The sequence below is a fragment of a genome, unplaced genomic scaffold, assembly GCF_019419815.1.
Source record: "Pyrus x bretschneideri cultivar Hongxiangsu unplaced genomic scaffold, Pyrus_bretschneideri_v1 Contig21, whole genome shotgun sequence".
NCBI lineage: Eukaryota > Viridiplantae > Streptophyta > Magnoliopsida > Rosales > Rosaceae > Pyrus > Pyrus x bretschneideri.
The window spans coordinates 400,130-428,122 of NW_025999513.1; the positions used below are offsets into that span (position 1 = coordinate 400,130).

At 36.8% G+C, this 27,993-nt stretch overlaps 4 protein-coding genes across 6 annotated transcripts; 2 read left to right on the top strand and 2 right to left on the bottom strand.

The window, feature by feature from the left end:
* Window positions 1–322: 322 nt before the first annotated feature.
* On the top strand, window positions 323–2,061 carry LOC103948699 (60S ribosomal protein L14-2). Its single transcript, XM_009359755.3, has 5 exons — window positions 323–478; window positions 613–714; window positions 1,396–1,525; window positions 1,613–1,725; window positions 1,843–2,061. The coding sequence occupies exons 1-5, from the start codon at window positions 476–478 to the stop codon at window positions 1,894–1,896; spliced, it is 402 nt and encodes a 133-aa protein (XP_009358030.1). The 5' UTR covers window positions 323–475; the 3' UTR covers window positions 1,897–2,061.
* Window positions 2,062–2,309: 248 nt separating this feature from the next.
* On the bottom strand, window positions 2,310–6,628 carry LOC103948698. The gene is made up of 6 exons (XM_009359754.3): window positions 6,491–6,628; window positions 6,280–6,406; window positions 3,837–5,517; window positions 3,244–3,543; window positions 2,690–2,949; window positions 2,310–2,596 (listed from the first exon to the last, which is right to left on the bottom strand). The coding sequence occupies exons 3-6, from the start codon at window positions 5,511–5,513 to the stop codon at window positions 2,401–2,403; spliced, it is 2,433 nt and encodes an 810-aa protein (XP_009358029.2). The 5' UTR covers window positions 5,514–5,517; window positions 6,280–6,406; window positions 6,491–6,628; the 3' UTR covers window positions 2,310–2,400.
* A 4,937-nt stretch (window positions 6,629–11,565) lies between these two features.
* LOC103948700 (putative protein phosphatase 2C-like protein 44) lies at window positions 11,566–14,284 on the top strand. The gene is made up of 5 exons (XM_009359756.3): window positions 11,566–11,863; window positions 12,693–12,977; window positions 13,217–13,469; window positions 13,743–13,843; window positions 13,930–14,284. The coding sequence occupies exons 1-5, from the start codon at window positions 11,705–11,707 to the stop codon at window positions 14,065–14,067; spliced, it is 936 nt and encodes a 311-aa protein (XP_009358031.3). The 5' UTR covers window positions 11,566–11,704; the 3' UTR covers window positions 14,068–14,284.
* On the bottom strand, window positions 14,198–23,933 carry LOC103948701 (COP1-interacting protein 7). 3 transcript variants are annotated; one of them, XM_018647830.2, is made up of 13 exons: window positions 23,617–23,930; window positions 22,884–23,060; window positions 22,394–22,514; window positions 22,275–22,314; window positions 21,538–21,590; window positions 21,405–21,457; window positions 20,680–20,832; window positions 20,414–20,577; window positions 18,684–20,173; window positions 16,627–17,634; window positions 15,695–16,094; window positions 14,862–14,924; window positions 14,198–14,744 (listed from the first exon to the last, which is right to left on the bottom strand). In XM_018647830.2, the coding sequence occupies exons 1-13, from the start codon at window positions 23,673–23,675 to the stop codon at window positions 14,677–14,679; spliced, it is 3,849 nt and encodes a 1,282-aa protein (XP_018503346.2). In that variant the 5' UTR covers window positions 23,676–23,930; the 3' UTR covers window positions 14,198–14,676. The 3 variants fall into 3 exon arrangements, with proteins under 3 accessions (XP_018503346.2, XP_048440350.1, XP_048440351.1); XM_048584393.1 differs by lacking the exons at window positions 22,394–22,514; window positions 22,884–23,060; window positions 23,617–23,930 and adding an exon at window positions 22,085–22,121; XM_048584394.1 differs by lacking the exons at window positions 14,198–14,744; window positions 14,862–14,924; window positions 15,695–16,094 and adding an exon at window positions 16,129–16,463 and having other exon boundaries at window positions 23,617–23,933.
* Window positions 23,934–27,993: the final 4,060 nt, after the last annotated feature.

Genomic DNA, 27,993 nt, shown 5'->3' on the forward strand with positions numbered 1-27,993 from the left:
CCAAAACCATAGTAATTCAATTAAAATAATAAATTATGTTTGACCCTTTGACCCTTGGTTGGAGATGGTTTTTTGTGACAGGAATATGCTTGCCCTGGCTCTCGGTTGGAGATGGTAAGAAATATGGTCATGCACTGTTAATTAAAATATTAATTTATTAGAGGGTCAGATGGCTAAAACGAGTCATCTGGCCCTCCTTCGGTTAGAAATGGTTTTAAAGCCCCTGAAGAATGACCCAACTAGATGACTTTGGGCCGTACTTGATGTTCATGTAAAAGCCCATTAGCAGCAAAACTGATAACAAAAGCCAACCCAATTTCCGAACCAAACTCAAGATTAAAGAGGATCGAACGGTCCACAGCATCCTACAAAGACCATAAGAAAAACCCTAATCCTCCTTTACCATTTTCTCTTCTCTTCAAAGCTCCGCCTCCTCGGAAGTCCTCACACATCACACACTTCACCAGAACCAAATATGGTGAGCTCTCCCCTCTCATCCGTGGCGTTTTCCTCCTCTATATTCTCTCTCAATGCGACTTTGTTTCGTTTTATTTTTTGATCTCATTTTTAATTTTTGATCTCACTCTGTTTTGTTTGTGTTTTTTTGGACAGCCTTTCAAGAGGTACGTCGAGATCGGAAGGGTGGCTCTCGTCAACTACGGCGAGGACTATGGGAAGCTCGTCGTCATCGTCGACGTCCTTGACCAGAACAGGGTACCCTTCTTCCTTTTTTGTATATCATAATTTCACTTTTACTTTTTTGTAAATAATTTAGAATTGCATTCCTTTTTTTTTTAATTGCCCGTATTTTTTTCTTCAGATTTATGCTTGATATGTGGTTTTATATGATATTTATTTTAATAAATTTATGAAATGAGTATTGGGAATTTGTGTTTTTGTACCTTATGATAAGGTAAATCAAAGCTTCTGTTAAAACCTATGGGCGTGTGAATTTTCACTGTGTATTTGAATGCGGTTAGGGTTTTCGGAATTTGTATCGCCCGCGTTGTTGCTCTGTATTTCTGTACTGAAATCTGCTTCAGTGGAGTTCCCTTTTAGAAGGAACATGGACGGTTATTGTTAAATCTTTATTGAAAATGCAAATGTGGATCCAGTTATTAGTTCTGGAGCTTTACGCTCTTTGCACAATTTTTAATAGTCCCTCTTGAAGTTTTTTTTTTTTCTGGGTTTTTGTTCGGGTTAATGTCATTTTTGTAAATATTTCAGTTGGTGCCAGGTTGGGCTCCAACTCGAACTTGTTCCCACCTCTCATGTGTTTACTGATGTTTCATAGAATTTCATTCATATTATGCAGTTTATTTGTGTCTTCGACACTGAATTCATTTGTGTATATCATGGTTTTGATTTCGTAATTCTGCTTTTTGTCCTTTGTAGGCTCTTGTCGATGCTCCTAATATGGTGAGGTCGCAAATGAACTTCAAGAGACTTTCACTCACTGACATCAAGATTGATATCAAGAGGGTGCCCAAGAAGAAGGAATTGCTTGCCGCAATGGAAGCTGCTGGTCCATTCCATTATCCATAAATAATGATAGTCTTGTTTTCTTTCCCGCGCCTTTGTTTTCTTTTCATAATTGTATGTATGTTGGCAGATGTGAAGAAGAAGTGGGAGAACAGCTCATGGGGTAGAAAACTGATTGTTCAGAAGAGAAGAGCATCTCTTAACGACTTTGACCGATTCAAGCTCATGTTGGCTAAGATTAAGGTTGGTTATGCTCCTTACCATGACGTTATTTATCTTAATCATTTAGATGATTACTGTTATTTTCTTGTCCTTGTCATGTTGAACCATCCCAAACTAACATGTTTACCTGATTCGCAGAGGGCCGGACTGGTCAGGAGCGAGCTTGCAAAATTGAAAAAGGCTACAGCTTAAGCAATTTCGTTCGTGAAGTTTACAATTTTGTTATGGAATCTTTTCAATGTACTGTGATTGTAATCCCTTTCTTTATCTTCGATCGAATTTAGTTTTCAAGAGCAGTTTCCAATATTATTGACGGATGGAGAACCTTTTATTGGATGAATTTTCTGTCATACTGCATTTTGTTGTCGTCTTGATGTAGATTCATTCTTTAACAGTGTCTGTTTTGAGACCATTACTTTGCGTTTTTTAGGTTCTCTGTTGCCGGTGCGCAACCAATACATGTTTGGTTGCTGCATCGCTCGGGAGTCTATTTAATCAACCTTGAACCAGTCTGTTTCCCAGCGTTGCGGTAAGCGGGCGAGCATAAATCCTCATGGTTACGGGTTTGAAGACTGGTATTGATGAGGAGGAAGAAGATGATGGTCTAAACCTAAAATAATTTTATACATGTCAAATTTGCGTGGCCAAATTTGATCTTGTCACAAAGTTTGTGGAATGAAAGACTGCAATGATAACTCAATCAAGATAAACTTTGGCAGCAATGTTGGTGATTTCAACGTTTAGTTCGGCGTCGCGGATTAGTCTGCGTAAAACAGATTGGACATGAATTCTTTCGTCTGGCTGACTCCAAAGGGCTTGAAGGACTTCCGGAGGGAAAACAGGTGCAGGCTGCGCGATCAACTGGTGGCCCTCGAATCTCAGTCCGTTCAGGCTAGAAACAAGGGACAGACGGACTATATCAGAAACAGAAACATTTAATGGATGAAGGCGATGAACATCTTCCACTTTATATGCATTACACTACCTGTTGAGGATGGTCCACATATTAGGCCATTCGGCAAGCTTGAATTGCACATCCACAATGCCCTTGGATCTCTCCTTTGCACGCTTTATCCCCCCGCGGGATTTACATATATGCTGGATTTGTGTCAGTGATACCGTTTCGTCGAAATTTGAAATCCTCACCACAGTTGTTCTTGGCACATCAATTCTATAGATCGGTAGACGCTTTCCTTTAACTCGTATAGTATGTGCGGTAATTGCCATCTCTTTGGCTTCTTCTGTCTGAAATCAAGCACTCAAAGATGAATTCCAGAATATGATATTATGATGAGAAAGCTTAACACTAAAATTTAATACAAGATTCATTCAGTATCCAGCCAGGTGAAATAAATATTCACAGCGGAACAATAGTTTAACATGCAAGAGTCGGAACAACGGGAACCCAAGCCTTTATCCACTTTTTAACTTCAAGAACGATAGAAAATGGGTTTATAATTTTTTTTTCTTTCTTTGTTTTGGTAACATGATGCTTTGTTATTCAGTAAAAATACAGAAGCAAAGGGTAAATCAGCTCACCTCAAATTCCACATAAGCAACAGAGCTTGAGGAACCCAAGAAAACGCCGGATATGCCACTTCCACAGAAGTCAAGAGCTTCTTTTAGGTGATGTGAGCTTATATCATCAGTCAACTGTTTAATCACAACTGTTCGTGTGGGATTCTTTACCAATGCAGTAGGAACTTTAGGATCACCAATCAGGTTCGGAACGGTACCCTTATTAGGCACATCTCTTGAAGAAGCCGCCTCAACAAAGGCGTCGATATTTCTTACAGTGAGGTCAGTTTTCCCGAGAGCCTTCTGTAATCCTTCCTGGGTCTGCAATAATACCAAAGGACAGTCAAGAGAATTGTGAAATGGCTTAGATTTTGCTTACGAGATACAATGCAACCAGCCACAATTCCATGAGTTGTCTTCAGGACAACCAGAGTTGGGAACAGTTCGTCATTTCAGCTACAAATAATAAGACTCACAGTTTTCTCAATTTCTTGTAGCAGTATGAACAAAAACGTGTGAACATGATGAGCCGTAACTGGAAAACAAAAGGACATACTTTTGGTTTAAAAAAATAAAGGGACATTTTAACCTTAAGTAAGCATTTTGCCATATACCTTAAAATGAACCCAAGCATTTCTGAAATTGCTTCCTTCGATTAAGGGAAGTAGCTGTATCTTGACGATGTCCCCACAACAACAAAGAACATCAAGAACACTACCTTCTTTTACGTTTTTAGGCAAAAATTTCACCAATACCTTTCTTTCGAAGCCTTCCTTACCAGTTGGAAGATGGAACTGTCGGGTTTGTTTTGACTTTTTTGGAGATGCAACTTTCAAGTCATCACTGTCACCTTCAGATATGGAATATGTCTGTGTCAGGGGAGGGGTTTCCCTACATGGTTGTTCTTCACTCCCACTGACAGAGTTAGTCCCCTTGCCCATGGCATGGCCTCTCGACGAACTTTCTTTCCCTTTAGCATCACGCTTATGTGAATCAGCAAGGCTTGGAACCTTTGGAACGGAGCCTCCGTTTTTAATGATGTCATCAGACTTGTTGAGGATAGCACAGTTCTGAGGTTTAACAAATAAGGATTCCCTAGGAAGCTCCTTAATGCAGCCAATTAAGCCATTGATGCTGAATCCTTTTCCAATATCTTCTTCATCTCTAGTTGTTTCATTTGTTTCATTTAAAACTCCCAAAAGTCCATTTGAAGCCAACAAACCATCGCTCCTTTCACTGGCCAGTTTTCCATCTTTTTGACCATTCATTGTCCTCATAAACATGTCTACCAACCCCACCTTTTTAGATAATGCAGGCATTTTACCCACATCAGTACCTACAGTAGGTGTTTGATCAAATATTGAAGTTGTTTTCTCACATTGATGGTTTCGATTTCCAACTTCTGTGAATCCATTTGCAACATCCTTTTGCAATATCCTAGAATCTTCACCAGGTAACTGATGTGTTAAGCAGGACTGGAACTCAGTTTCTGATTTGAGAACCCCAATGTTGTCCGACACGGCTTCCTCTAGTTTTCTGTGTGATTTAGGCTTGGCCTCTGATTGACCCATATCCTTGGAAGATATTTTCTGTGTTATATTCGAAGCTGCAGATTCGGCAACACATCTTTCATCGATTTGAGAATCCATGAAGGCCTCAGATGATTGAACTAAACTTCCGCTTGCACCATTTTCAACAGTTTTACGACCAACATGTTTCCCTTTTTTATTAGATACAGCCACACCAATAAAACTGCTCAAAGATTCTTCCCCCCTTATATTCGATGACACATTTGTTGAGTTATTCTCTACATTTTCTGGACCAGCATGCTCCTTTCTAGCATCAGACACAATGACACCAGCCAAGTTCTCTGAAGAACAAAGCACACCTCCTGAGGCCTGAGCTGTACCTTTAGACTTGCCAAGCTCGGTACTATCTATATGTTTATGCACCTCGACTCGTTTAGAAGCTGTAGCATCATGTACTTCAGACGAAGAGCATTCCCCAATTATATCATTTCTTAGACTCATTGAGACATTCTCCTTGAAACCATGAGAGTCTCTTGTGACTTTTGGCATTCGAATACTACAATTGGGTTGATCATTTGCAGTGTCATGTGGACTATTCTTTGTCTTAATAACCTCCGGAACTGTCCTATCAGATGCGGAGTCAATTGCTTTGATAGTTCGTTGCTTCTGAAATCGGGGACTTCCCAGCATTCTTTCCTTCACATTAGTAAAAATGTCTTTCAGAGCCTCCCAAGATCCCCCCACTTTGTTATGCATCTCCATATATCTATAAATCCAATTTTACAAAGGCTTAGCAACCAAGATCGATTATAAGATACGGGCACACATTATAAATACAATTGAGTGATGATGTTGCACCTTCACAACACCTTACCACGCCAATCCCCCAAAACACACAAATTAATTAATAACTAAAATAAAATGCAAACTACAGAAAGTACCATAAGTCGTGTATTTTTTACTTTCCAAAATATTTCAGAATGTGAGTATATGGCAAGCCTGCATACACTGCACATATTTTGCTCAACTATGCATATTTTTGCTTACGCCTATATGTTCTGCACACAATTTTCTGATCTCTATTTGGTTGCTCGGACTCTCTTGAGCACTAAATGAAATTTCCCAGGAGTAATTTTTTATACCATTTGGCAATATCTACAAAAAAATGGGGAGTTCGGGCTAATGTTTCCTATGTTTGTATCTACAATTGATTCTTCACGTGTATCATCACCCGCATTGAGACGGTCGCAGACTTAGGGAGACTATCATAGACTTTAGGGTAGTTCAGAATTACTAATTTTGCATAGTTGGCACGCCACATGCTTGATGTAGTCGATCAACAAGATAATTTGGTTTTACATTTTCAGCATTGTGTGCTAACTCACGGGCTTAATGTTTGGGTTTTCTACAATTTGGGGTTTTTTCATGAATCGTTCTACAATTTAATGTTGGCTAATTTCATGAATTGTTCAGTCCTCCACACATATAATGGAATAATAACTTTTGCTGGGTTTCAAAAAGATCTCACTTGCTGTTATCTGACTTATCAGCCGCTGCAGCTCTTCGCTCCTTCTCCTTCGAGTTCTCGGAACCCGACGATTTCTCCGCCGCACCGCTCAACGAAGAAGAACACCATCTTGTCGATATGGGAAGCGCTGAAACGGTACATATAATCGATTTTGTGAGCAAATGTGTTGGATGAAATGTAACAAGGATGCTTTGGGTGAAGTGGGTTTTACCTGTTTTGGGGAGATGATGATGATGCCATGGCTGCCGAAGGAGGAGACGAGAGAGAGGCCATCTTCGCCTCCGCTCTCTTTCTTTGGCTCTCTGGTGGGAATTGAGGGTTTTGCAAAGGTTTTTGGAAATGAACAAGGATCCTCTTCGGATCCGCTTTGTGAGGATCTTGGAGATTGTTAAATCGTGTTCGTTTATTATATATCGTGTGATCAGTGTTTCGTCAAATACTATTTATATTTAATTTTAAATAAAAATATTTAAATTACTTTCTGACCACACGATGTACGATGAACGAACACGATTTGAGGATCCCCATGATCCTCACAAAGAGGATCCTCATGGTTTGAAAATTACCATTTCTATTTTCTATTTTGTATATATATATATATGTTTTTCTTTTGCGGGAGCAATTAAAAGACTGTTTGGTATTTAACTTGAATTTAATTTTTTTTAATTCAAAATTTGTTCTTGAAAATTCTTGTTTAGTGGAACTGTTTACACAAATTGAACTCAAAACCAACTTGAAAAAGATAGCCTATTTATTAAAAATACAAATAGTTAGTTTTTAGAGTTTTCAAACTCAACATACTCTCCATTTTCAATTGAGTATCAATCAGTATAATTATCATTATTACTTAGTATTACGACCTAATTGTATTATTCTTCGCTTATAAGTGAGAGGTCTTAAGTTCGAATCTCGCCAAAGGCAATTTTGAACCAAATTATTACGGTTAGCCTAATGTGAGGTTTAGCCTACTCCCCCACCGCTTAATGTAGATAATATCGAATGTATTAAAAATGATAAAAAAGCCATGTGGATTAGGTTGTGTTTGGAAGTGATTCTAAAATTACTATAAACAATTTTGACGAAGGTGTTTTTTGAACTAATCTTTAGTAAAATTACAAGTGAATCTTGAAAAACACTTGAAGTGCTTCTTGTAAGAACTAACTAGTGTTTCTTCCAAAATGCACTTCAAATACTTTTGATACCCAAAAACACTTTAACCAAAAAATTTTTTAATTATTTTAAAAATACTTTCAAACATGTTGTTAGTCTTTTAAAGTATGATTACCATCATTGAGTTTAACTTACAAAAAGAGTAGAGTTTCAAATTTTCAATACTCAAGCAAATGTAAGCATAACAATGTAATCTGTCTGCTAGAGTATATGGATTTGTTGTTCACTTGTTCTTATTTTAAGGGAAGTTTTAACAAAAAAAATTTGCGGTACTGTTTACTTTAAAGAAAAACTATATTTTTACACTAAAAAGTTAATCTTGTCACTATTCTTTTTACTCTTTATTTTGTCTTATTTTTAAAACTTGAAATTTTGAAGTTATTTTCATTAGTTTTCTTATTTAAGATCTATATGCTAAGGCCTCGTTTGAATATTCTTGGGCCTCATTTTACATTGGACCTGCACTGAGCTAAGAGCCTCTTATGCATTGTTCACCAAATAAGTCACCAACTTTCTATCCTTTTCCATTAGTTGCTTTTAGTCCAAATTTAAAATAAGGTTGATGTTGAAAATATTGTTTTTAAAATAAACTGCGATTTGACTTCTTGAATTATTATCTTAGTTGAAATTAACTTTTGATTTTTTTTTTTGTTAAGTTAACCCCCTAAATTATGTGACATTAGCCAATTAACCCCTCATCATTAGCTTCGATAAAATTTCATTCACTTTGCCGTCAAATATTGGCACATGACTAGCACGTGATTCACTCTTCAGGGTAAATTCATGTCAATATTTGACAGCAAAGTGAATGAAATTTCATCGAATATGATGGTGAGAAGTTAATTGACTTATTTCAAATAGTTTTGGGGGTTAATTTACAAAAAAAAAATAGTTCAAGTGGTCAAACAACATTTTACCCTATTATTATTAAATGGCTATTAAATTATGAGTCAATATGTAATATATAATTATTTAAGACATTTTCTATGTAAATTGTAAGCCTATAAATAGACACTCTAATAAGAAGAAATAAACACTCGAATTTTCTCCTCCTAATCTTTATATTATCTTTTCGGTTTACATGTTCAAACCACCTTAACCAATTTTTTCTCATCTTATCTTCAATTGCAGTCACTTGTACTTCACTTCAAATATCTCTGATCTTAATTTTGTCCTTTATCATGTGCCCATACATCCAACGAACCATTCTCATATCCGCTAAGCTAATTTATTTTTCATGTGTTGATGCTTGACAACCCAACATTCAGTGTCGTAAAGCATTGTTGTCCTATAAAATTTTTCCTTCAGCTTTAGTAGCATACGATAGTTGCACAACACATCTGATGCATTTTTCCACTTCATCCATGCAATTTGTATTTTATGGTTGAGATCTCCATCCAATTCTCCGTTCTTTTGCAAGATAGATCCAAGATAGCAAAAGCGTTCGATTTTTGGTACTTCTTGATCTCCAATCATCACCCCTATCTAATTTGGATGCTCGTTCCCACTAAACTTGCTCTCCATATACTCTATGTTGACCAACTTATGCCAAGACCTTTAGATTCTAACACTTCCCACCAAAGGTTAAGCTTCGCTACTCCCTCCTGAGTTCATCTATCAACACTATATTGTCTGCAAAAAGCATACACAAAAGGGATAACATCTTGAATATATATATCCTATTAACTCATCCATAACCAATGCAAAAAGGTAAGAACTTAAAGCTGAGCCTTGGTGTAACCCTATGGCTATGGAAAGCTTTCAGTTTTTCTTATTGACGTCCTTACTCTCTTAAACATATCCTTTTTTGATTGGATATATGCTACTTGTACTCATTTCTTCTCTAGAATCCTCCAAAAAAATTTACTGGGGACACTATCATACGCTTTTTCTAAATCTATAAAGACCATGTGCAAATTCTTTTGCATATCTCTATATTGTTCCATCAATCTTCATAAGAGAAAGATTGTCTCCATGGTCAAGCGCCTTGACATGAACCTAAATTGATTGTTTGAGACCCCTATCTCTTACCTTAGTCTATGCTGAATTACGCCATCCCAAAACTTCATTGTACAACTCATTAACTTAATACCCCTATAGTTCATATAATTTTGTATGTCACCATTATTCTAGGCGTCAAAGTGCTCTTTCCCACTGATTTGGCATCTTCTTCGTTTTTAAAATCTTGTTGAAGGTCTATGAGCCATGCTATACTCGTCTCTCCCATAACCTTCCACACTTTGATCGCTATATTGTCGGGACCTACTGCATGTGAAATTGTGAGAATAAAGTCCCAAGACTTCGGTCAATTCCTCAAATTATAAATTAATTTTGCGTTGAAACCTCAACGTGAGAGAAGGTAGTCAAAGACTTAATTAGAGAATGACAGGCTGACAGCTCCATCAACTTGAGAAGAAGAATCATCATACATAAAATGAATGCCAAAGGGGCCTTCTTCTTGCCGTCGTTCCCAATTCAACCATTTATTTGATTAGAAAATTATAAAATTCAAATCTATCTCTTGAATTTTGGTTCCAAAGTTAGATTTAACTTCACGATGTTACTAAAATATCGTGGAAATGCCGTTGATGGTGAGGTGCTACAAATGAAAAACAAACTTCTAGATTCTGACACCAAATTCTACAAAACCCAAAAGAACAAGAGGAAAAACGATCTTAGTGTCAAGACTGAAATATACGGATTATTTAGCAAACAACACGTGTCATATATTAACATAAAAGTCGCGTTTAAAATTTTATGTGTTATGACTGAATTATGTGTTTTACCTCTTTTTTTTTTTTTGGTAATCTAGAAAAGTCTATTACAAAATGAATCTTCAATGGATCGAAAAAGTAAGTTCTTAAAGCATAGACACTTACCAGATACATAATGTATGTACCCATATATAGGAGCTACAGAGGGATATAATCTTGAATGGAGAATGGGACCCATAATCTTGATTGAAGCTTCTAATGCTTTAAATGCTTTTAATTAATTAAAAAAAGGTTAACATAAACAAAATATGTGCATCCAATCAAATTATCACATAAAATCATAAAAACTTCAAATTTAGGGATTATATTATAAGGACTCCCATTGGAGGTAATATTCCTTTAGGGACACAAAGATTTCGTTTAAGTCTTGAAATGAGTACTCAAATATGACGGCGGGAGTCCTTAAATAAAGACTCCTATTGGAGATGCTTATGGAGTTAAAAAGGTATGAACCATTAAAGCTTAAAATTACTCTATAATTCAGTTATTAAAAAAAGGAGAGGAGAAACTTCAAAGACTTTTATTAAAGTGGGTCACCAAATTGAAATTATAATAGTTAGTTGGCCTAATTTATCAATAAAATAAGCTGAACGAAAATCTTCATAGATCATTCTGAGGTTTTGTTGTTAAGCTACTATATTTTTTTCAAAATTATTTGTTTAGGCTTTAGATGTGAAATAAAGTTATTGGTTTGACTCACATTTATGCAAGTTTATGGAAATATCGACAAATATATCGAATAACAGTATTGGTTGTTTTTAATGAAAATGATGAAAATTACAAAATGAAACATTAGGGATTGTCAAATATTAGTTTTGATGAAATATAAGAGTTTATCTGATCTTTAACATATGTGTCTGAAATATCTACGATATTTGTTGATTTTAGCCTTAATAAGAGTTCCTCGAGATGAGGCGAAGTTACTTCGCCTCTCATTTCCATATCTTTATCTGATTTTTTGAATATTTCTATGAAAATATCGATTCTATCGAAGAAATTTTGTAATCTTTGTATATGTGAGACATGTATTGTAAAGGTGATCAATAAACGTGGTGAATGAATATGCTTGCAGAAACTACATAATTCCCATTACCATGATATCCACAAATGGGCAGTTACAATTTTATAATTTCTTGCTAACAGATTCAGAGATGATTTTGACCCAAAAAAAGATTGAGAGATGATTAAAGATAATAAATTTTCTATTTTAATACATGCATTAACCCTAAATTAGGATGTCTCTAGATGAATGTAAAACCAGCTTAAGACTCCTCATTGACTTTAAATAGCTCCAAATTATAATTACATTACCAACAAAACTGGCAAACCATCACATATGCCAAGTTTAGCTCTTAATTTCTTCTCTATTTATCCATTATTTCCAATTTCTAAAAAATTCTTCCCCTTCAAGTGATTTATCTTGTTTCTTTTTTTGTTGGCCTGAAGGTGATTATCTTCTCCGTTTACTAGATAATCACCGAATGACCTCTGATCGTATTTCAGGGGTACTCATGGGCATTAAAGATAAAATGGCCCCTAATCATATTTCAGGGGTGTTCATGAGTGCTAAAGATAAAATGGCCCCTAATCATATTTCAGGGGTGCTCATGGGCGTTAAAGATATTCAGATCAAGCCAAATGTAAGTCTGCACATGTTTTCATGGTTAGCGCTTGAACGCTGGTATATACATGTTCCATTTTCTTGAAAAACTGCATTTATTTAGTCTTTTTAATTGTGTTCTTGGACTATCTGGATAATCTTATTTCCGGGTTTCTCAATTGAATGACAAAAAAGAAGAAGTGATATGTTGTTATAATAATAATATAATAATAATAATAATAATAATTATTATTATTATTATTATTATTATTATTATTATTATTATTATGGAATTACCTTACAATTGTTATGGAATTACCATATACAAAGTTTGATTTTCGAACCTGGACGTAGCCATAATGTTTAAACATTACTTATACCCAAAGTTTGTGTCTCTCCTTAAAATTTAGATTAAATTAGAATATTTCTTGAAAGAAAAGGAAAATGTTTGATTTTTAAGTAGTGCTAAACTTATTATCTATTTGTATCATCTCTCTAATAAATGTAGAGTTCACCAACACATGTGGATTCCATCTTAATCAGAAAGACATGAGGGTACATATAGATGTTAAATAGCATTTTTGTTGGTTTTTTTTTTTTTTTTGTCTTTTTGCTTGTTTTCAGTTTTAAGACTTTTGAGTTTCCATTGTTCCTTTGTATAATGTATGTCATTATCACTAATTTTTTACCCAAAAGTTTGTGTGTATCTGTGTCAACACACACACACACACATATATACATACATACATACATATAATATATATATATATATATATATATATATATTATATGTATGTATACAAGTATCCTTAACTAGTAGCATTCCTTTCTTAATTTTACCAAAAAAAATGTGGTTTCGGGCTTTGCAGCTGAAACGCTTCCTCATGGGAAGTGGTGTGGGGAGGAAGAAGAAAGAGGCCACCATGGCAAAGAAACCGTCGTGGATGATGCCTGCAGTCTCACATGGATATCACACCCGTGAGAGCTACACATCACCGGCTACCTATGGCGATTCCGACTCCGACTTTATTGTGGCTCAGAGAGAGCAAATCGAAGAGCTTGAGCTCTGGTTTTTCGGAGTTTTCGATGCCCGGGTTGGCGACCGGGTTGCCAAGTACATGCAGTCACATTTGTTTGACAAGAAGCCTAAAGAGGTATAGGAAACACCTTCCTTTAGTTTAAGCACAAGTTAAAGTAATCACAATCCAATTTTCATGAAGATGATTGTTAATTAGTTCCGGCTCATGCGAACGGGGTTTTGCGTTATTTTCTCTTTGGTGTACACCAACTACAGAGTTGCTCGAGCGTGCGCAATAGGATAGGAGAATTTATACTCATATAACAGAGAAAAATATTTGTTGATTGTTCATTTTTTATGTCCAACTTTGTGCAGTCTCATATAAGGGGAAAGAGCAAGGAGACGATGAGAAAAGCCTTTCTTGGTGCTAGATCAAAGGTTAGAGAGGCCTCGGAGGAGACGAACGGAGTCGGTTCAGTTTCCGCGATGGTGATGGACGGGGAAAAGCTTGTATTGGCTAACATGGGAGACTATAGAGCAGTTGTGTGTAAAGATGGTTTCGCTCATCAGATAGGCACCAAGAAGAAGCAATCAACCAAAAAGATTTGGTCACACAGGTTGTTTCGAGGTAACGTGGACTCATAACCCTGGAGCCGCCAAATTTGTTCACCAACTGATGCGTCAGATGGTGTGACAATGTTTACTTGTTTAAGAAAATGAGGTTTGGATTCGACCACGCCATGCTGGGGATACAAAGTTGATGACCTTCAACTGAAACGAATCATCATGTCCAGCAGTAGCCGTATCCATACCTCATTTTTGACACGCTCGTGTTTAAAATTCGCGTGCGTATACGTGTGCGAAATGCTCACATTTTAGCGTGTGATTTCTGGCAATGCAGCAAAGACCAGAACTTGCAAAAGCTCAGACCTTGTTGTTGGGGTTGAAGGGGTTGATCCGGATACTGAATTTGTGATTTTAGCCAGCAATGGCATATGGGAGGTAAGACATTTGATCATCCCGCACATATTTACTGCAAGTTCTTCCTATTAGAGAGACAGTAATCCGGCAACTATAACGTGTTTCAGGTAATGAAGAATCAAGAGGCTGTGAATCTCATCCGACGCATCGAAAATCCACAAACTGCTTCCGAGTATTTGGCGGAGGAAGCTTCGAATAGAATGAGCAGAGGCAGCATTTCTTGCTTGGTCATCAGATTTGATTAACATGTGGTTACAATTTGTTTGGCACTCGTTTCTCCATTCCGCATTGATAAAAAAGGGAAGGGGAAAGGAAAAGAGCGATCAAAGGTGAAATATTGCGCAATGCCTTCCGTAAGTAATTCCTGCATCTTAGTTCAACCAAGGAAAAACATGACTAGGAGTTTAAAAGTGACAAATAATGTAACAAATTTTGCATCAAGGAGCAATTCTATTTGGGATCTTTGCAACCCTGTCTCGGTCGAAACTTGAAATCTAAGAGAAAATCACAAGCCACTTCTCAGTTGTGGAAACTCTATTTTTGTGCATTCTCCCTCTCTGTGACATCCACGAACCCGAGATCAATCCCATCCACAATAAACTATGTCCAACAACAATCATCGTTGAGGTTGCAAATTACGCAGAGGAGCGCTACAAACGAATTCGGCATGCAACGCTAACAAACTAATATGAATGTACAAAGACAAGTTAGACAACATCAAAACTAAGATTTTCCTTTTAAACATACAGGAGAGGAAATCTGTAGAGCTTTTATGACTCAGATTGCAGCCAAGTGCTGCATAAATAAGAGAAACCTTGTTGCTTCTGTCTTCAATTTCGCAAGCATTCACATCGTCACGTTGTCAGCTTCTTCTCGCTAGTCTTTCTTTTGAATGGTGACAACAAGGAGAAATGGCGAGAAGCTGTAACCATATGAATGAAATTCTACACGGTTAGAAAATTATTGAATCATTAAAAAGAAAAGGAAAAAAAAAAAATTGAATGGAGCAACGCGAGTTGCAAAAATGATAAACACTTACACTTTTGTGTAGAGCTGGGATTTGGAGTTTCATCTTGTGATATCAGATTCTTTAATGTAAGGACTGATATGGAGCACAAAAAAAATGAGTGTCAGCTTATATAGTATTTGAGATCAGACTCTATAAATAACTTCTTATTGACCCAATACACAACTCGTGAACCTACAAATTTCGATTTTTTCACAAACCAGTGACTTGCAATCTTCATAAATGAACAGACTTAGTGATGACAAATAAAACACACAGGAGAGATAGCAATCAAAAGCGCGTGCACACAACAGCAAACGAAACAAAGCAAGGTGAACCCGGAGCCAAAGTCACATCAATCACATCAGCAAAACATTTTATTCACTAAATGTTCCTAGAGCTGCACAAGAAAAATAAACTAGTTCTCTACGTGCCACATTGCAAACTACTACGAGATCACATGAACATTGAAACACTTAATAGACAGATAAAACAGAGGGGAGCATCTATAGAAACCTACAGTATCCTCAGTACAAAAATGGAAAAACATATGGATTTTTTCGCACGGTAAGTTTACAACCAGAAAACGGAGGCACATGCAATAGACATTCTATAAGAGATGGTGTTACAAATATTTAATCCACAATGGATTTGGATAATGTAATGTTTAACTGGTACAAGGACTTGCATGAATTAGGAGTTTACAAAGAATGAATTAGGAGTTTATAGCTGCAAATTTTCATTAGTCTTATTTTATTCATTCCATAATGTTAATTACACTTCAAATTCTGTCTAGCACGCATAATGAATGTGATCGGTTGTCAAAATGTTTTGTTTATTTGTTTTCAAGGCCTAATGCAAGTTACCTTCACTAGAAGAAACAATGTTTGTCCCATTATCACCTGCCTCAGTACCATTCATGCTGACGTTATCTGATTCAACATTACGTTCACCTGATGATGAGCCATGGTTCTTCATCCCAAACTTTAACAGCCGTCTGAACCCTTTTAATGATTCCTTTGCCTGAGGCTTTTCAAATGCTTCTGGAATCTTTTCAAGGTTACTAGACTCAGGTACAGGTGCTTTTATGGTCACTGTGCCTATTGCCACAGTCTTTAAGTTTGTGGGTGCTTTTCCGTACTCAGGATTCTGAGTACATGGACCTGCCAGAGAAGGAACTCGCACATAAGGGGCTTGATATGGTTTTGCAGCAGTGCTATTGCTTGAAAACTTTGCCGATTCCTTCTCCATATTACTCGTAGTAACCTATCCATCAATGTGGTTACACAAAGCACAAACACCACTCAGAAATTGGTCCACGATTTATGATATGACTAACTAAATATATCTTATTGTTCATAGCTATATTCTTTTTGAAGAGTCAAAGAAAGATAAATGCCTAACGATGTATATTACAAATAAATAAATAAATGAAAGCAATTGAATTGCAAATAAAATTTCTGATGCTATCTCTGACCAGAAAAAACATAAAAAAAAAAATTAAAAAATAAAAAGCTTTTGAAATTCACATGTGGTAATAGTAAGGATTCATATAAAACTGCACTTTTGCTAGTTAGGAACACTGACCAAGAATTAATACCATAGATATGAATACAGCCTACGGATCTTCCTCTTCTGTTGCAGTTATTGAAATTGCAATTTTAGATTGTAAACAATGACTATTACTTGCTTGTAAACTTTTCAGACGCAATCAAACCCATCATGGTCCGTTGCAGTCAGTATAGACAAAAAATGTAAAACTGGAAGCAAAATCCTTTGGTTATCTGATAAACCATACCTCATGAGACTGAAGTTGCTGCTGTAATAGGTCACGAGCAGGTTCTCTATTGAATGTATCAATCGTTAGTGGTGAAACTGGTGCCCGAATAGCAGCATACTCTGACACCTCTGTCTTCTCCTTAATATTCTGTCCCTTCGCATCCCTCAAAGTTTCTTCTGCATGTACAATGGGAATGGAAGGTTTCTCAAGCATCACGAGAGTTTTCTCAATTACTAAGTTGTCATCCCGATCACTATGGTGTGAAATTTTGTCATCATTCCCCTTCGGTTGACCACCTTCAGAGGTAGACTTCACAGAATCATCTTTCTGTGTCACTCCTTTAGTCGTTGATGTGCTCTGGGCAGCATCAGGTCCCTTGGGTGTCCTGATTTTCAATTCTGGGAGAGTAGCAGCCTTGCTTTTGTCATAATTCACGATAGCAGATATTTTCTTGCTCTCATGCCCATCAGAAACTTTTGGCTTTGATACTGTTACAGTACTCCGCAGCTTCACTGAAGAAACATGATGGCCGTTAGTCACCTTAGGCTCTGATAACCTTCGAATCCGTGCCATGGATAGCTTAGCATTACTTGCAACACCAGCTATGTCTTTCTTTTGTTCAGGATTACTTGCAACACCAGCGATGTCTTTCTTTTGTTCAGGATTACTTGCAACACCAGCAATGTCTTTCTTTTGTTCAGGCAATGAAGATACAGACCGGGTTAACCTGTGTACAGCAGAGTGGTTTCCAGTACTCAGTTTGCTGGATTTGGAGGTTTTGTGAGAATCGGCAGAGCCCATAGAGCCAGTTTTGATGGGCATCCTTTGCAAAGGAGATGATGACCCTGGCTCAGAATCACGAAACTTTGATCCTCTGTGTGTGCTTGGAGATGGTTTTGTCGGCCCTTGTTTCCTGGTTTGCAGCGAGGGCAATGGTGATATTGCAGGGATGGTACCACCTCGAGCAGCAATCCTCTTTTGCCTCTGTATCTTTAAGGCTTCCAGCCGTTTCATCTCTTCTTCTTCCTGTAAACAAAAAGTGCAAAAACTTCAAAAATCTAATGAATAAAACAGATAAACTGGCTAGCATATAGCATGTGAAGCTGATTCTACAACATATATAACCACTTGTTGCACAGGCATGGACACCAGACCCAGGAAATAAGTTACAATACAGAACAAATATGATCAGTGATAAATCGACAAATTGAAAGCAACAAATAATTACATTATAATGTGTTTTTTTTTAACTAAGGATTCAAAGTTATATAGTTGACTTTGTTAACTTTATCTCTCTCTCTCTCTTGAATTTAAAAGGTCATAAACTCATTTGGGGAAATTTCTTGAAGAAAATACCAAGTCTAAGAATATGTTCAGGTGCAAGAAAAATAATGTGGACAGGACCACCTGGTAAAGTTCCAGTGCTTCATAGTTTTATGACACATTTTAGATGATTTAAAGAGCAATACAAGATTGATACATACGTTGATGTCCTAACATGCGATGTGTCCGACAAGGACATGGCTAACTTGTAAAATTATCTGAACTCCACAAGACATTTTATGTGCTTTTATCAGGCAATACATGATGGATAGATATTTATAGCCAAAATCACTGTTGTCTGACTCAATTTTTTCTACTTTTCAAAGTGAAAATAGCATTATGGAAAATTGAAATAAACAAATAAATTAAATCCCTCAGATTTTAAGGAATTATTCTAACCTCTATAAATTTCAGCATAATTTTTACTGTTATTTAAAATATTGGTAATAAAGGGAAAAAAAAATTCACTTTGAAATAGTGTACAAAGATGGCGGTGAGTCCAGTGACAAAAACATTGAGAATGTTCATCTATCTTTTTAAAATTGCAACAAAAATAAAAGCTTTTTAACCCCAGTTGCAAGTCCAAGGCATACAAAAACTGTCAAGAAGATGATACTAAAATAGTGTTTCAAAAGAAAAATTCTCTACTTTGGATAAGGGAGAATAGCCTATTGTAATTTAGTAAGACCAGGAAAGGTCTTAGTAAATTTACTCTGCGAAAAAGCAAAACAGATAGGAAAATGATAAATAACCTTTTCTTTCTTCATTTTCTGAAGATCGGCTTTAAAGCTTCTTAGTTTCTCAGCACGTGCTCGAGCTTCATCCAAAGGACTAAGTTTTGAGGGCTTTCCTCTCCTTATTGGTCCTCCAATCTTCTTATCTGAAGTATCTGAAACCATTTTTGATTTCTTGTCCTTGTCAGGCTTCTTAGACCCTTGCTTGTTTTCACTCATCACTTCCTTATGTTTCTTATCCAGAGAAGCACCTTGCATTTCATAATCTAAAGCAGGGTCGTAGCCTGTTGAACCCTTTTCTGCACCACGCTCAGGCATTAAAGTCAATTCATCTGGCTCATAGTTAACTTGTGAGTTTTCCACCTGAGCTGCTGATGGGAACTCAGAGCCCATGTCGATAGCATTTCTGTCATTGTTTTCGAGATGATCTAGTGAAATTGACCTCAATGGAATTATGTATGAATCATCATCCATGTTGTGAGATGACCTCCTATCCAAACCATTGGTTGCACGATCAAATCCATTTATAGCAAGCGGATCCGAGGGAGAACTTGTAAAACCTGACTGGTTATTATGTCCATGAATCATAAAATCGTCACTGGCAGTCCTTCTATAATTACCCCTTATGCCATCTATTTCTGTAGACCGTAAATCCATTTGACCATTACCATGAATCAACTGATCATTTCTTGCAGATATCAACATTTTATCATTTGATGACTTTTGCATGTGGGTAACATTTCCACTAAATTTATTAATATCTGTTGTACTTCCTTCTTGAATTTCTCCCCTATCTCGACCACCAGAAACTAAAGGATCATCCCCCAGGTTATTTTGTCGCCTTTTCAGTTGACCCTTCTTTTCCATGGAAAACATGCCTTGGTCAAGCTCGCGTCTGTCTTCATCAGGATCTCTGAGTAAGAAATTCTGAAATGCCTGCCAGTTCCCTTCATCTCCCTCCATAAGAACAGTTTCTTTCCTTTTTGAGGATTTATGAGAGTGTGTAACCTTCATCTCAGGAATGCCACCCTCAAAATCTCCATTGTCCTCATCAGTTTGAGAGTCACTAGCTGAGTCACTATCTGAAGAGTTTTTTCCCTTTGCGGTGATGTAATTTAAGTTCCGAACGACAACCCTGCCAGATTGTTTTTTACCTGAGCGGCTAGCCTTCTTTCTTGATTCTTGACTTTTTGAAAAATCCTTTTCTAATTCCACATCATTTGATTCAATATTTCCATTACTGCTATCCATGGAGTGCCTTTTCTGTATTCTTTGACCTTGATTGAGTTTAGGATCCTCTACTATCTGATAAGGCGGCTGAAAAAATGGGCTATTTCCTGGGTAATTCTGAAAATAAGGCATGCCTTGCATAGGATATGGTGGATACACTGGTAATGCACCTGGAGAAGACTGAACAGGCCAAGGAGGGTACATCTGATGGGGATACTGGCCCGGAAAGTGTTCCTGGTGGCTTAATGGTGGTTGATGCTCTGCAGTAGGCTTTTCTTCTGCACAAATAAGCAGACAAAATCTCAGCTATCCTAAAAGTAGCGAACACGATTATACTAACGCCATGCAGTATGATGAATGGGGCCCTTCTCAAAGTCAAAACATTAGATTTCGTCTTTACAACTGAAATTGATGATCAATCTTAAGACACGGTCTCCATGATGAAATTTTTTGAGAACAGTGAATATAATAGGTTAGTTACCTATAAGTAGTATACCTCTTACAACCTGTACTCCTACCTGCAGTTACTTGTTGGTTGGTTGCACTCGAAAGCATTATGCCCGATGCATTAATGGCAGAGAATTCTGATCTGTTAGCCATTGCTTCAGCTGCTTCAATTTCAAGCCATTGCCCAGTTTCATGCTTTCTTTTCCACAGTTCCTTAAATCTTCTACAAGCGTCCCTGTTAGATTGATAAAGTTAACATTATCAGGAAAGATTCTGATACAAAATATCCTGCCTCATGTTAATGTTAAAGTGGCCAGTGGAAAAAAATTCTACTTACGTTAAGCGTGAAGCTCCAAACCATTCAGCAAATGATATCAATGGTGGCAAATGATCAACGTCAAAACCTGCGGCTACAGCACGTGCAAAAGCCATACCTTGCTCTTTCTGCAGCATAGTTCTGCGTGTCTCCAGGACTTTTAAAAGATGAACTCTACCATAATATTAGATAAATGGATTAGCAGTTGCACTTATGTTATACAGAAAATAAGGGAATATCCCAATAATCTGTGCTGCAATGCATAGTTGCAGGAAACTGAATATCCCTCCATTGAATGGAATTTATCAATAGAAAATGTGTCGGTGAGTAGGAGACGATGCACGCAGGCATGTGTGCATGCTGACCCTTTAACTTCTGTTTTCCATCAGACTTTTATAGAGATGATACAAACCATTGTTTTTTCTCTGACATCAATGGTGCACCATTTTTTCTTTTTTTGCAAATGATAACTACCCTATAACTGAATAGAAAGGAGACGTATGGAGGAGGAGGTTCAAAATTTGATAGAGCTATAAGCCCATACGCATCCCTGGTTTACTTGAAATGAATATATGGCAGCAGGATAATCAAAGGGAATTTAGGTTCGAAGGGCCACCCGAAATTTCAAGATCACAAGTGCTGAGACCTTAAACAACAGTTTACTTTCATGACAACTTTAACCCATGAGAGGCACGGTACATGGTCTTTGGAGCAGCACAAGAGAATATGAAAGAGATGGTACGTACTTTGAATTTGCCTCTTGTGCAGTGAATCCATTTGCTTCAGGTTGACCATCAGGCTGCCAGTTTTGCAAGAGAAACCAAATCAGAAACACTAACAACAACAAAAAAAATGAAATAAAAAGGTACAGATTTAAACCTGGTAAAGGACAATTGCTTTCTCTTCACTAGCATCTAGCAAAGGCTTGTTTCCTATAAAAAATAATTTGGGGTTCACAATCCATTAGATGAACCATTAACTAGAGAAACAAAGAAGGAATTACAGTCTTTTGAATCAGAAACAAAAACAAACATGGCAACAGATTACAGAGCTTAGCTGACCGAGTACTTGCCATCCATTAGTTGAAACAAAAATAAGTGGGAAAAGGGAGGAAAGAGATACAAGCCCAGTGAAACTTTCACCAGACTTCATGTTCTGATATGAAGCAGAATTTGAAACTTTCCCCATTAATAAGTGGGAAAAGGGAGGAAAGTGATACAAGCCCAGTGAAACTTTCACCAGACTTCAAGTTCTGATATGAAGCAGCATTTGAAACTTTCCCCATTAATCCCCTCTAGTACCTCAACACCCTCCCTTTTTTTTTCCTATGTAGACCCCAAAGGCAAAGCTTTTATAAGGGAGAGACAAAAAAAAAAAAATCTAGGTTTTGGTGAAGCATTGTAGGGAAGTTAGGGGCTGTCGGCACCTGATAGAGGCATAAGCTGGGACACCACTAGAACTATCTGCATCAAGTGTGTTGAGTGAGGAGGGTAAAAAACTCAAATATCAGCTTTCCAGTGCACAATTGAAAGAATACAGAAACAGGCAAAAAAAGTCTTATTTTACTAATAAGAAAATCATTGTGTGACATTGTTTAGTTGTCTTTTCAACATTACCTTCAAAGCTATCTACGGGTTTTCCATGATTGTCCTCTACCTGCCACAAAGAAACTGAGACTGACTTTTCTATGCGGATACCAAATACAGATCACTGAGAGCTAAAAGATTTTACTTACATGATTAAGTCCCGTGTCATTATTTCCTTGAATTGCAATTGCCTCTTCAATCTGTAAAATCTCAGATTCTAAAGTGTACACCCGTTCCAAGACCTCTGGGGTGCTCACAAAGCGAACAAACCTAATATTCACCTCACAAATTAGTACGGAATAATGGTTTTCCAGTGAGAGGAATTATCATTGCAGCATACAAGATACTGCATTCCAAAATTCTGGCAACAGTCATAGGTTTGTAAGATGAAATGTTGAGCCTATAAGGCTTAGTAATCACTTTTTATACATTTGAAGACAAATATAGAAAATCAGTTGTATTGAAACTTTAAAATGAGAAGGGATTCCAAATTAGAAATTAAGCATGCACCGCACGAAACAGTCATGTTACCCTACACTTTCTACTTGGTGTGCTTAGCAGAGAAGATTGAACTTATGCACTCATCAAACATGTTGAGAACACCCTAGATAGTAGAGAGGCACTGGATTTCATTACAACCTTTGGACCGTTCTCTTTGTGAACCATGCTGCATCACTGCTCTCTGGCTCAAGAATAATTGAATAACCACCCTTGGCCATTTGTTCTTGCGCAGTCTTCAAGTGGGACAGAAACGGATTCAACAAACCAGAAGCTATTTTCTCCATCATTCCATTTGCGGATATAACCAGATCGCACCTATCAAGACGAAGGCTTAGGAGCAGAAAATATCAAAATGATGAACAGTATGGCATCTTCGAAACTTTCACAATCACATTTACGTATAATAAACAAGAAACAAAGCAGACAACAACTAACAAATAGTGCATTTTCATCAAAATCTTTCCTTGTTTAGATTCGAGTACAAATACGGCTTCTCGATCAATAAATCTGCACATTTCCACTAAATGTAGCTCCAAATGAATTTAAGACACTATAATGCACCAAGGTATGCAAACTGAACAATAACAAAGCAACTCAGAAAAGATTGAGTACCAAATAATCAAACACTTTTACACATGCAATGACATAACAAAACAGACACATAACATAAATATCCAATAAAACACCAAAAGATCCAATTCTAAAACACCAAGAATAACCATCCAAAAAATAATAAAATTCCAACTTAGACATTGCTCATAACTTCATATAACCCAATACTATACCAATTGCATAAAAAAGCCAAATCCAGCCTTTATTGTAAAAATAAAAAAAACATTGAAGACCCATTTGATTTGAAGAAAAGGATTACCTGGTCCGAGTTGGGGTGAGTTGGAACAGAGCCGAGTCCAGCCGAGTTGAAGACTTCATCTTTACAGGGAAGTGGGTTGGGGAGGATTGATCCCAGGTTTATAGAACCAATGCAGGAAAGTGGGATCAGAGACTCATTGGGAAAGTGTGGAAATGTGAAGCTAATTTGTGAGGGAAAAAATGGGCTCAGAGAAAAAAAATGAGAAAATTTCAGATTAAACCCAGAACAGAAATGGCCTGTCCCAGCTAAAAAAAAGTGAGCTTTTTAGACTGAAGACTGCAACAGGAGAGAGAAGGGAAGGGAGAGAGAAGGATCCAAAGGGTTTAGGCATGGTAGCAGATTACTGTATATATGAGATAAAGCAGGGGTAGATTAGGAAAAAAGAAAACGTTGAGCGGTGCTGAGACGAAAGGTACAACCCTTAATAGTTTTATATCATATAACAGCTGGGTGATGGGAAACAGATTTGATGGCGTAAAATTACACGAATGCCCATGCAATTTCATTGGACCGTTGAGGCATCCAGGGCCCCACTAAAGATTTATTTTTGGTGTGTAGTTGGTGTTTAATTACAACCAAAACAGTGTTTGACTTGAGGAGTAAAATTTCTTGGAGCTTACATTAGGCTCCCTGTTTGCTGTTTCCAAAAGTGGATCACATTTGTATCTTCTTGCTAATATGTTGACACATATTCTTTAACTTAACTTAAAAATTAACTCTATTAACTTTATTTATTTAACATTTAAATTTAAAAAAAAATTAAAAATAATGAAAAAACTGCTGGGTTAACAAGGTGAGCAAACCCAAATAGGATTCTTCACCTTCTATTCAATGCACAAACTTATTTGTTCAAGCTTTTTGGTAGAACTTGATGATGGCGCGTGGCTTCTTGCCGGCAGGCGGAGGAATCACAGACATGATATGAAAAGGCATATTTGAAATAGAATTCTTCACTTTCTTTTCCGTGGGTGTTGAGTTGAACAAGGATTAATGAAGACAAAAATGATTCTAGGAGTTACGGATTAATGAAGACAAGGTCGTGGGTGTAGATCGGAGCTCCAATGATTGCGCGGTTATGGAGAAGCCTTTGGTGGCGCTTGATAAAGGCACCATCTACTCGTCGTGGAACTACTCCGGCCAAAGATTAGCCAGTGGTTCCACCGACGGAACCCTCGCCATCTTTTACCCACACGACTCTTGTTCTTCGTCCTTCTCCTGCACCTCAAAATCCAAGGCGCATGAGGCTGTTGGAATTGTGAAAATTGCTTGGGTTCCACCGGAATTGTTTGGCTTTGCTCACCTCGTTAACCCAACATTTTTTTTATTATTGTGGATTTTTTTTTTTTGAATTTAAATGTTAAATAAATAAAGTTAACAGAGTTAAGTTTTAAGTTAAGTTAAAGGACATGTATCAACATATTAGCAAGGAGAAACATATGAGACACACTTTTGGGGACAGCAAACATGCAACCCTTATATTAAAGGAAAATGAATGAGATGTGTATGTATTAGGAATGCAAGTAATGACTAACAAAAAAATAATAAATCCATTGGGGGCTTTGAATTGAAGCATTGATTTATTCTTAAATATAGGAATTTTGTCACATTTACTTAGTTTTTGTTGTTGATTGTATGTTACAAAAACAATAGGAAGATATGAAGAAAAGAATAACAAATGATGAGTCAATATTATATTATATATATATATATATTGGGAAAACTTGATATAAGTTCAATTTTTTGAGCCAATAGTAGGAATAGTTTAGTTTATTAAAATAAGTCCAATTTGTTATATTTAATTATTTAATTATCAATAATTATCTGTTCAATGATAAGATTTATTATAAAAATCAAATTTCTTCCCAATTATCTCTTTACTTATTTCTTTTTATTTATCTTTTTGTTATTTCTCGTTCTTCCTCCTACTTTAAACTCCACTTATAGATTTTATTTTTAATTTTTATAATCAACCTATATCACAAGTTAATTATAATTATCTACCTATATGACAGATTCTTTTTTTTATATAATCACCCTGTCGCAAATTAATGTGTCTTACTTGTAGGTATGTTATGTTTTTTTCTACGTTTTAATTAGGTTTTATATCTCACATATAGGTATTATATACATTCATATATTTGTTACTTGAGTTCGGGTAGAATGTTTTACATATAAATTTATGTTAGTATATTAGTTTTTTTGTTATAAGATATTAAATATATTCTTTTGGAGTTGGAAAATGCATAATATTAGAAGATTTTAATTGATTTTTAATATTTTTAGAAAATATAAAATGAGTATAAAAGAAATAAAATCATATAATTAGACAACTGGACTCCCTCCTAAAAACACTCTACATTTTTGGACCTGGATCTAAAAGCCCCTTATATATTTCACCCTATTCTTAGTATAATTTGGTAATTATTTTGGTAGAATTTTGATACTTTGCTTTATATTCTTAATATAGAACATTCGACTTTCTTTGGAGCAAAACGTGACCAAACGGACGAATTTTGGAGTGATTCAAATTGAAGGTCGTTTGTGTGTTCCTTAGCTTGTTCATGTCAAAATCTCAGCAATTTCTACCAAGTGATTATTTTCTGGAGATAAATGAAGGAGCAGTGCGTGTTGCTAGAAAGTGACGTTTCTGGGTTTAAATTGCATTTTTGGAGCCTAAGATGACCTCAGATGGGTTCGTGGCCTTCTAGAGAAGTGCTTCATAATAGTCGAGGCTTTAAATCCAGCTATTTTGGGCTAGTTTTGGAGCTGATTGGGGTCCAAAACGTGGCTTGTGCAGATTTCTAGGCGAATTTACCAAGTCAATTTAGAATTATGTTTCCTAATTTATTTCAATTTATTTAGTTTCCTAGTCTTATTCTAAGACCCTTTATTAGGAGGGATTTATTTAGAGTAGTATAAATAAGCCTTTTGGCAGACCTAGGGTTTAGGGGTAGAACGCATGCAACTTTTGGGAGAACATTTGGGGCAAAGCTTAGAGATTTCAAGACTTATACTTTCAGATGTTTTCATTCTTTTTCTAGTTTAATACAATTATGTTGATTTTAATTATGAATATGCGTAACTAATCCTTTTTGCTAGGGTGAGGCCATGATCCTTAGCAAGAATATGTAGTTTCTTTTTAGTTTTCTTATGAATTTATGCATGCAAGTTTTGGATTGTTAATCACTGTGCTTTAAACTATCTATTTGTCTTAGTGATTCGCGACCATTAGGATATTTAGAAAAGTAGTTTGATGTAATTTTGGCGGAGGGCTGTCCCTGAAATTAACTAAGGCTTCTTGTGGTTAATATGTGTAACCTCTTAGGATGGATGACACGTTTTAAGGGTTGTATGGTTTTTGTGACATCCCACATCGCCCAGGAGAGTGATCCTTAAATGTTTATTCCCATCTCTACTTAACACGAGACCTTTTGGGAACTCACTAGCTTCGAGTTCCGTTGGAACTCCGAAGTTAAGCGAGAATGGGGGCTAGAGCAATTGCATGATGGGTGACCCACTGGGAAGCTGCTTATGAGTTCCCAAAAACAAAACCGTGAGGGAATGGTAAGCCCAAAGCGAACAATATCGTGCTACGGTGGTGGAGCGGGCCCGGAAAGTGATCCGCCCTGGGCCGGGATGTGACAAATTTGGTATCAGAGCTTAACCCTGGTCGTGGTGTGCCGACGAGGACGTCGGGCCCCTAAGGGGGTGGATTGTGACATCCCACATCGCCCAGGGGAGTAATCCTTAAATGTTTATTCCTATTTCTACCTAGCGCGAGGCCTTTTGGGAGCTCACTGATTTCGAGTTCCGTTGGAACTCCGAAGTTAAACGAGAAGGGGGCTAGAGCAATCTCATGATGGGTGACCCACTGGGAAGTTGCTCGTGAGTTCCCAAAAACAAAACCGTGAGGGAATGGTAAGCCCAAAATGGACAATATCGTGCTACGGTGGTGGAGCGGGCCCGGGAAGTGATCCGCCCCGGGCGGGGATGTGACAGTTTTTCAAATGGTTTTCATAAAACTTAATGAGTCTTACATGTTCACATTCGATTTGGACACCACGGACGGGTTGCATGTTAGATATACGTTCCACGTTGGAGGTTCCAAGTAGGATATACTCTAGGAAAACCTAACCTTCAAAAGATACATGTATGGTTCGTAAGTAATTTAGAAGAGCTACATAGGATTGTTAGAGTGACGGCGGAACCCTAGTACTTTCTTACTTTGAATTCTAAAAATTGTTTCCTTTATCTTTCTTTAAAGTTGGTTTTTAAGTAATCTTTTTAATTAAATTCGTTTTTCTTAATTTAGGTCATTAAATCACCTATTCCAAAAACTTTGTTCTAATTAATTAGTTGAGAATTGATTTCGCTTTG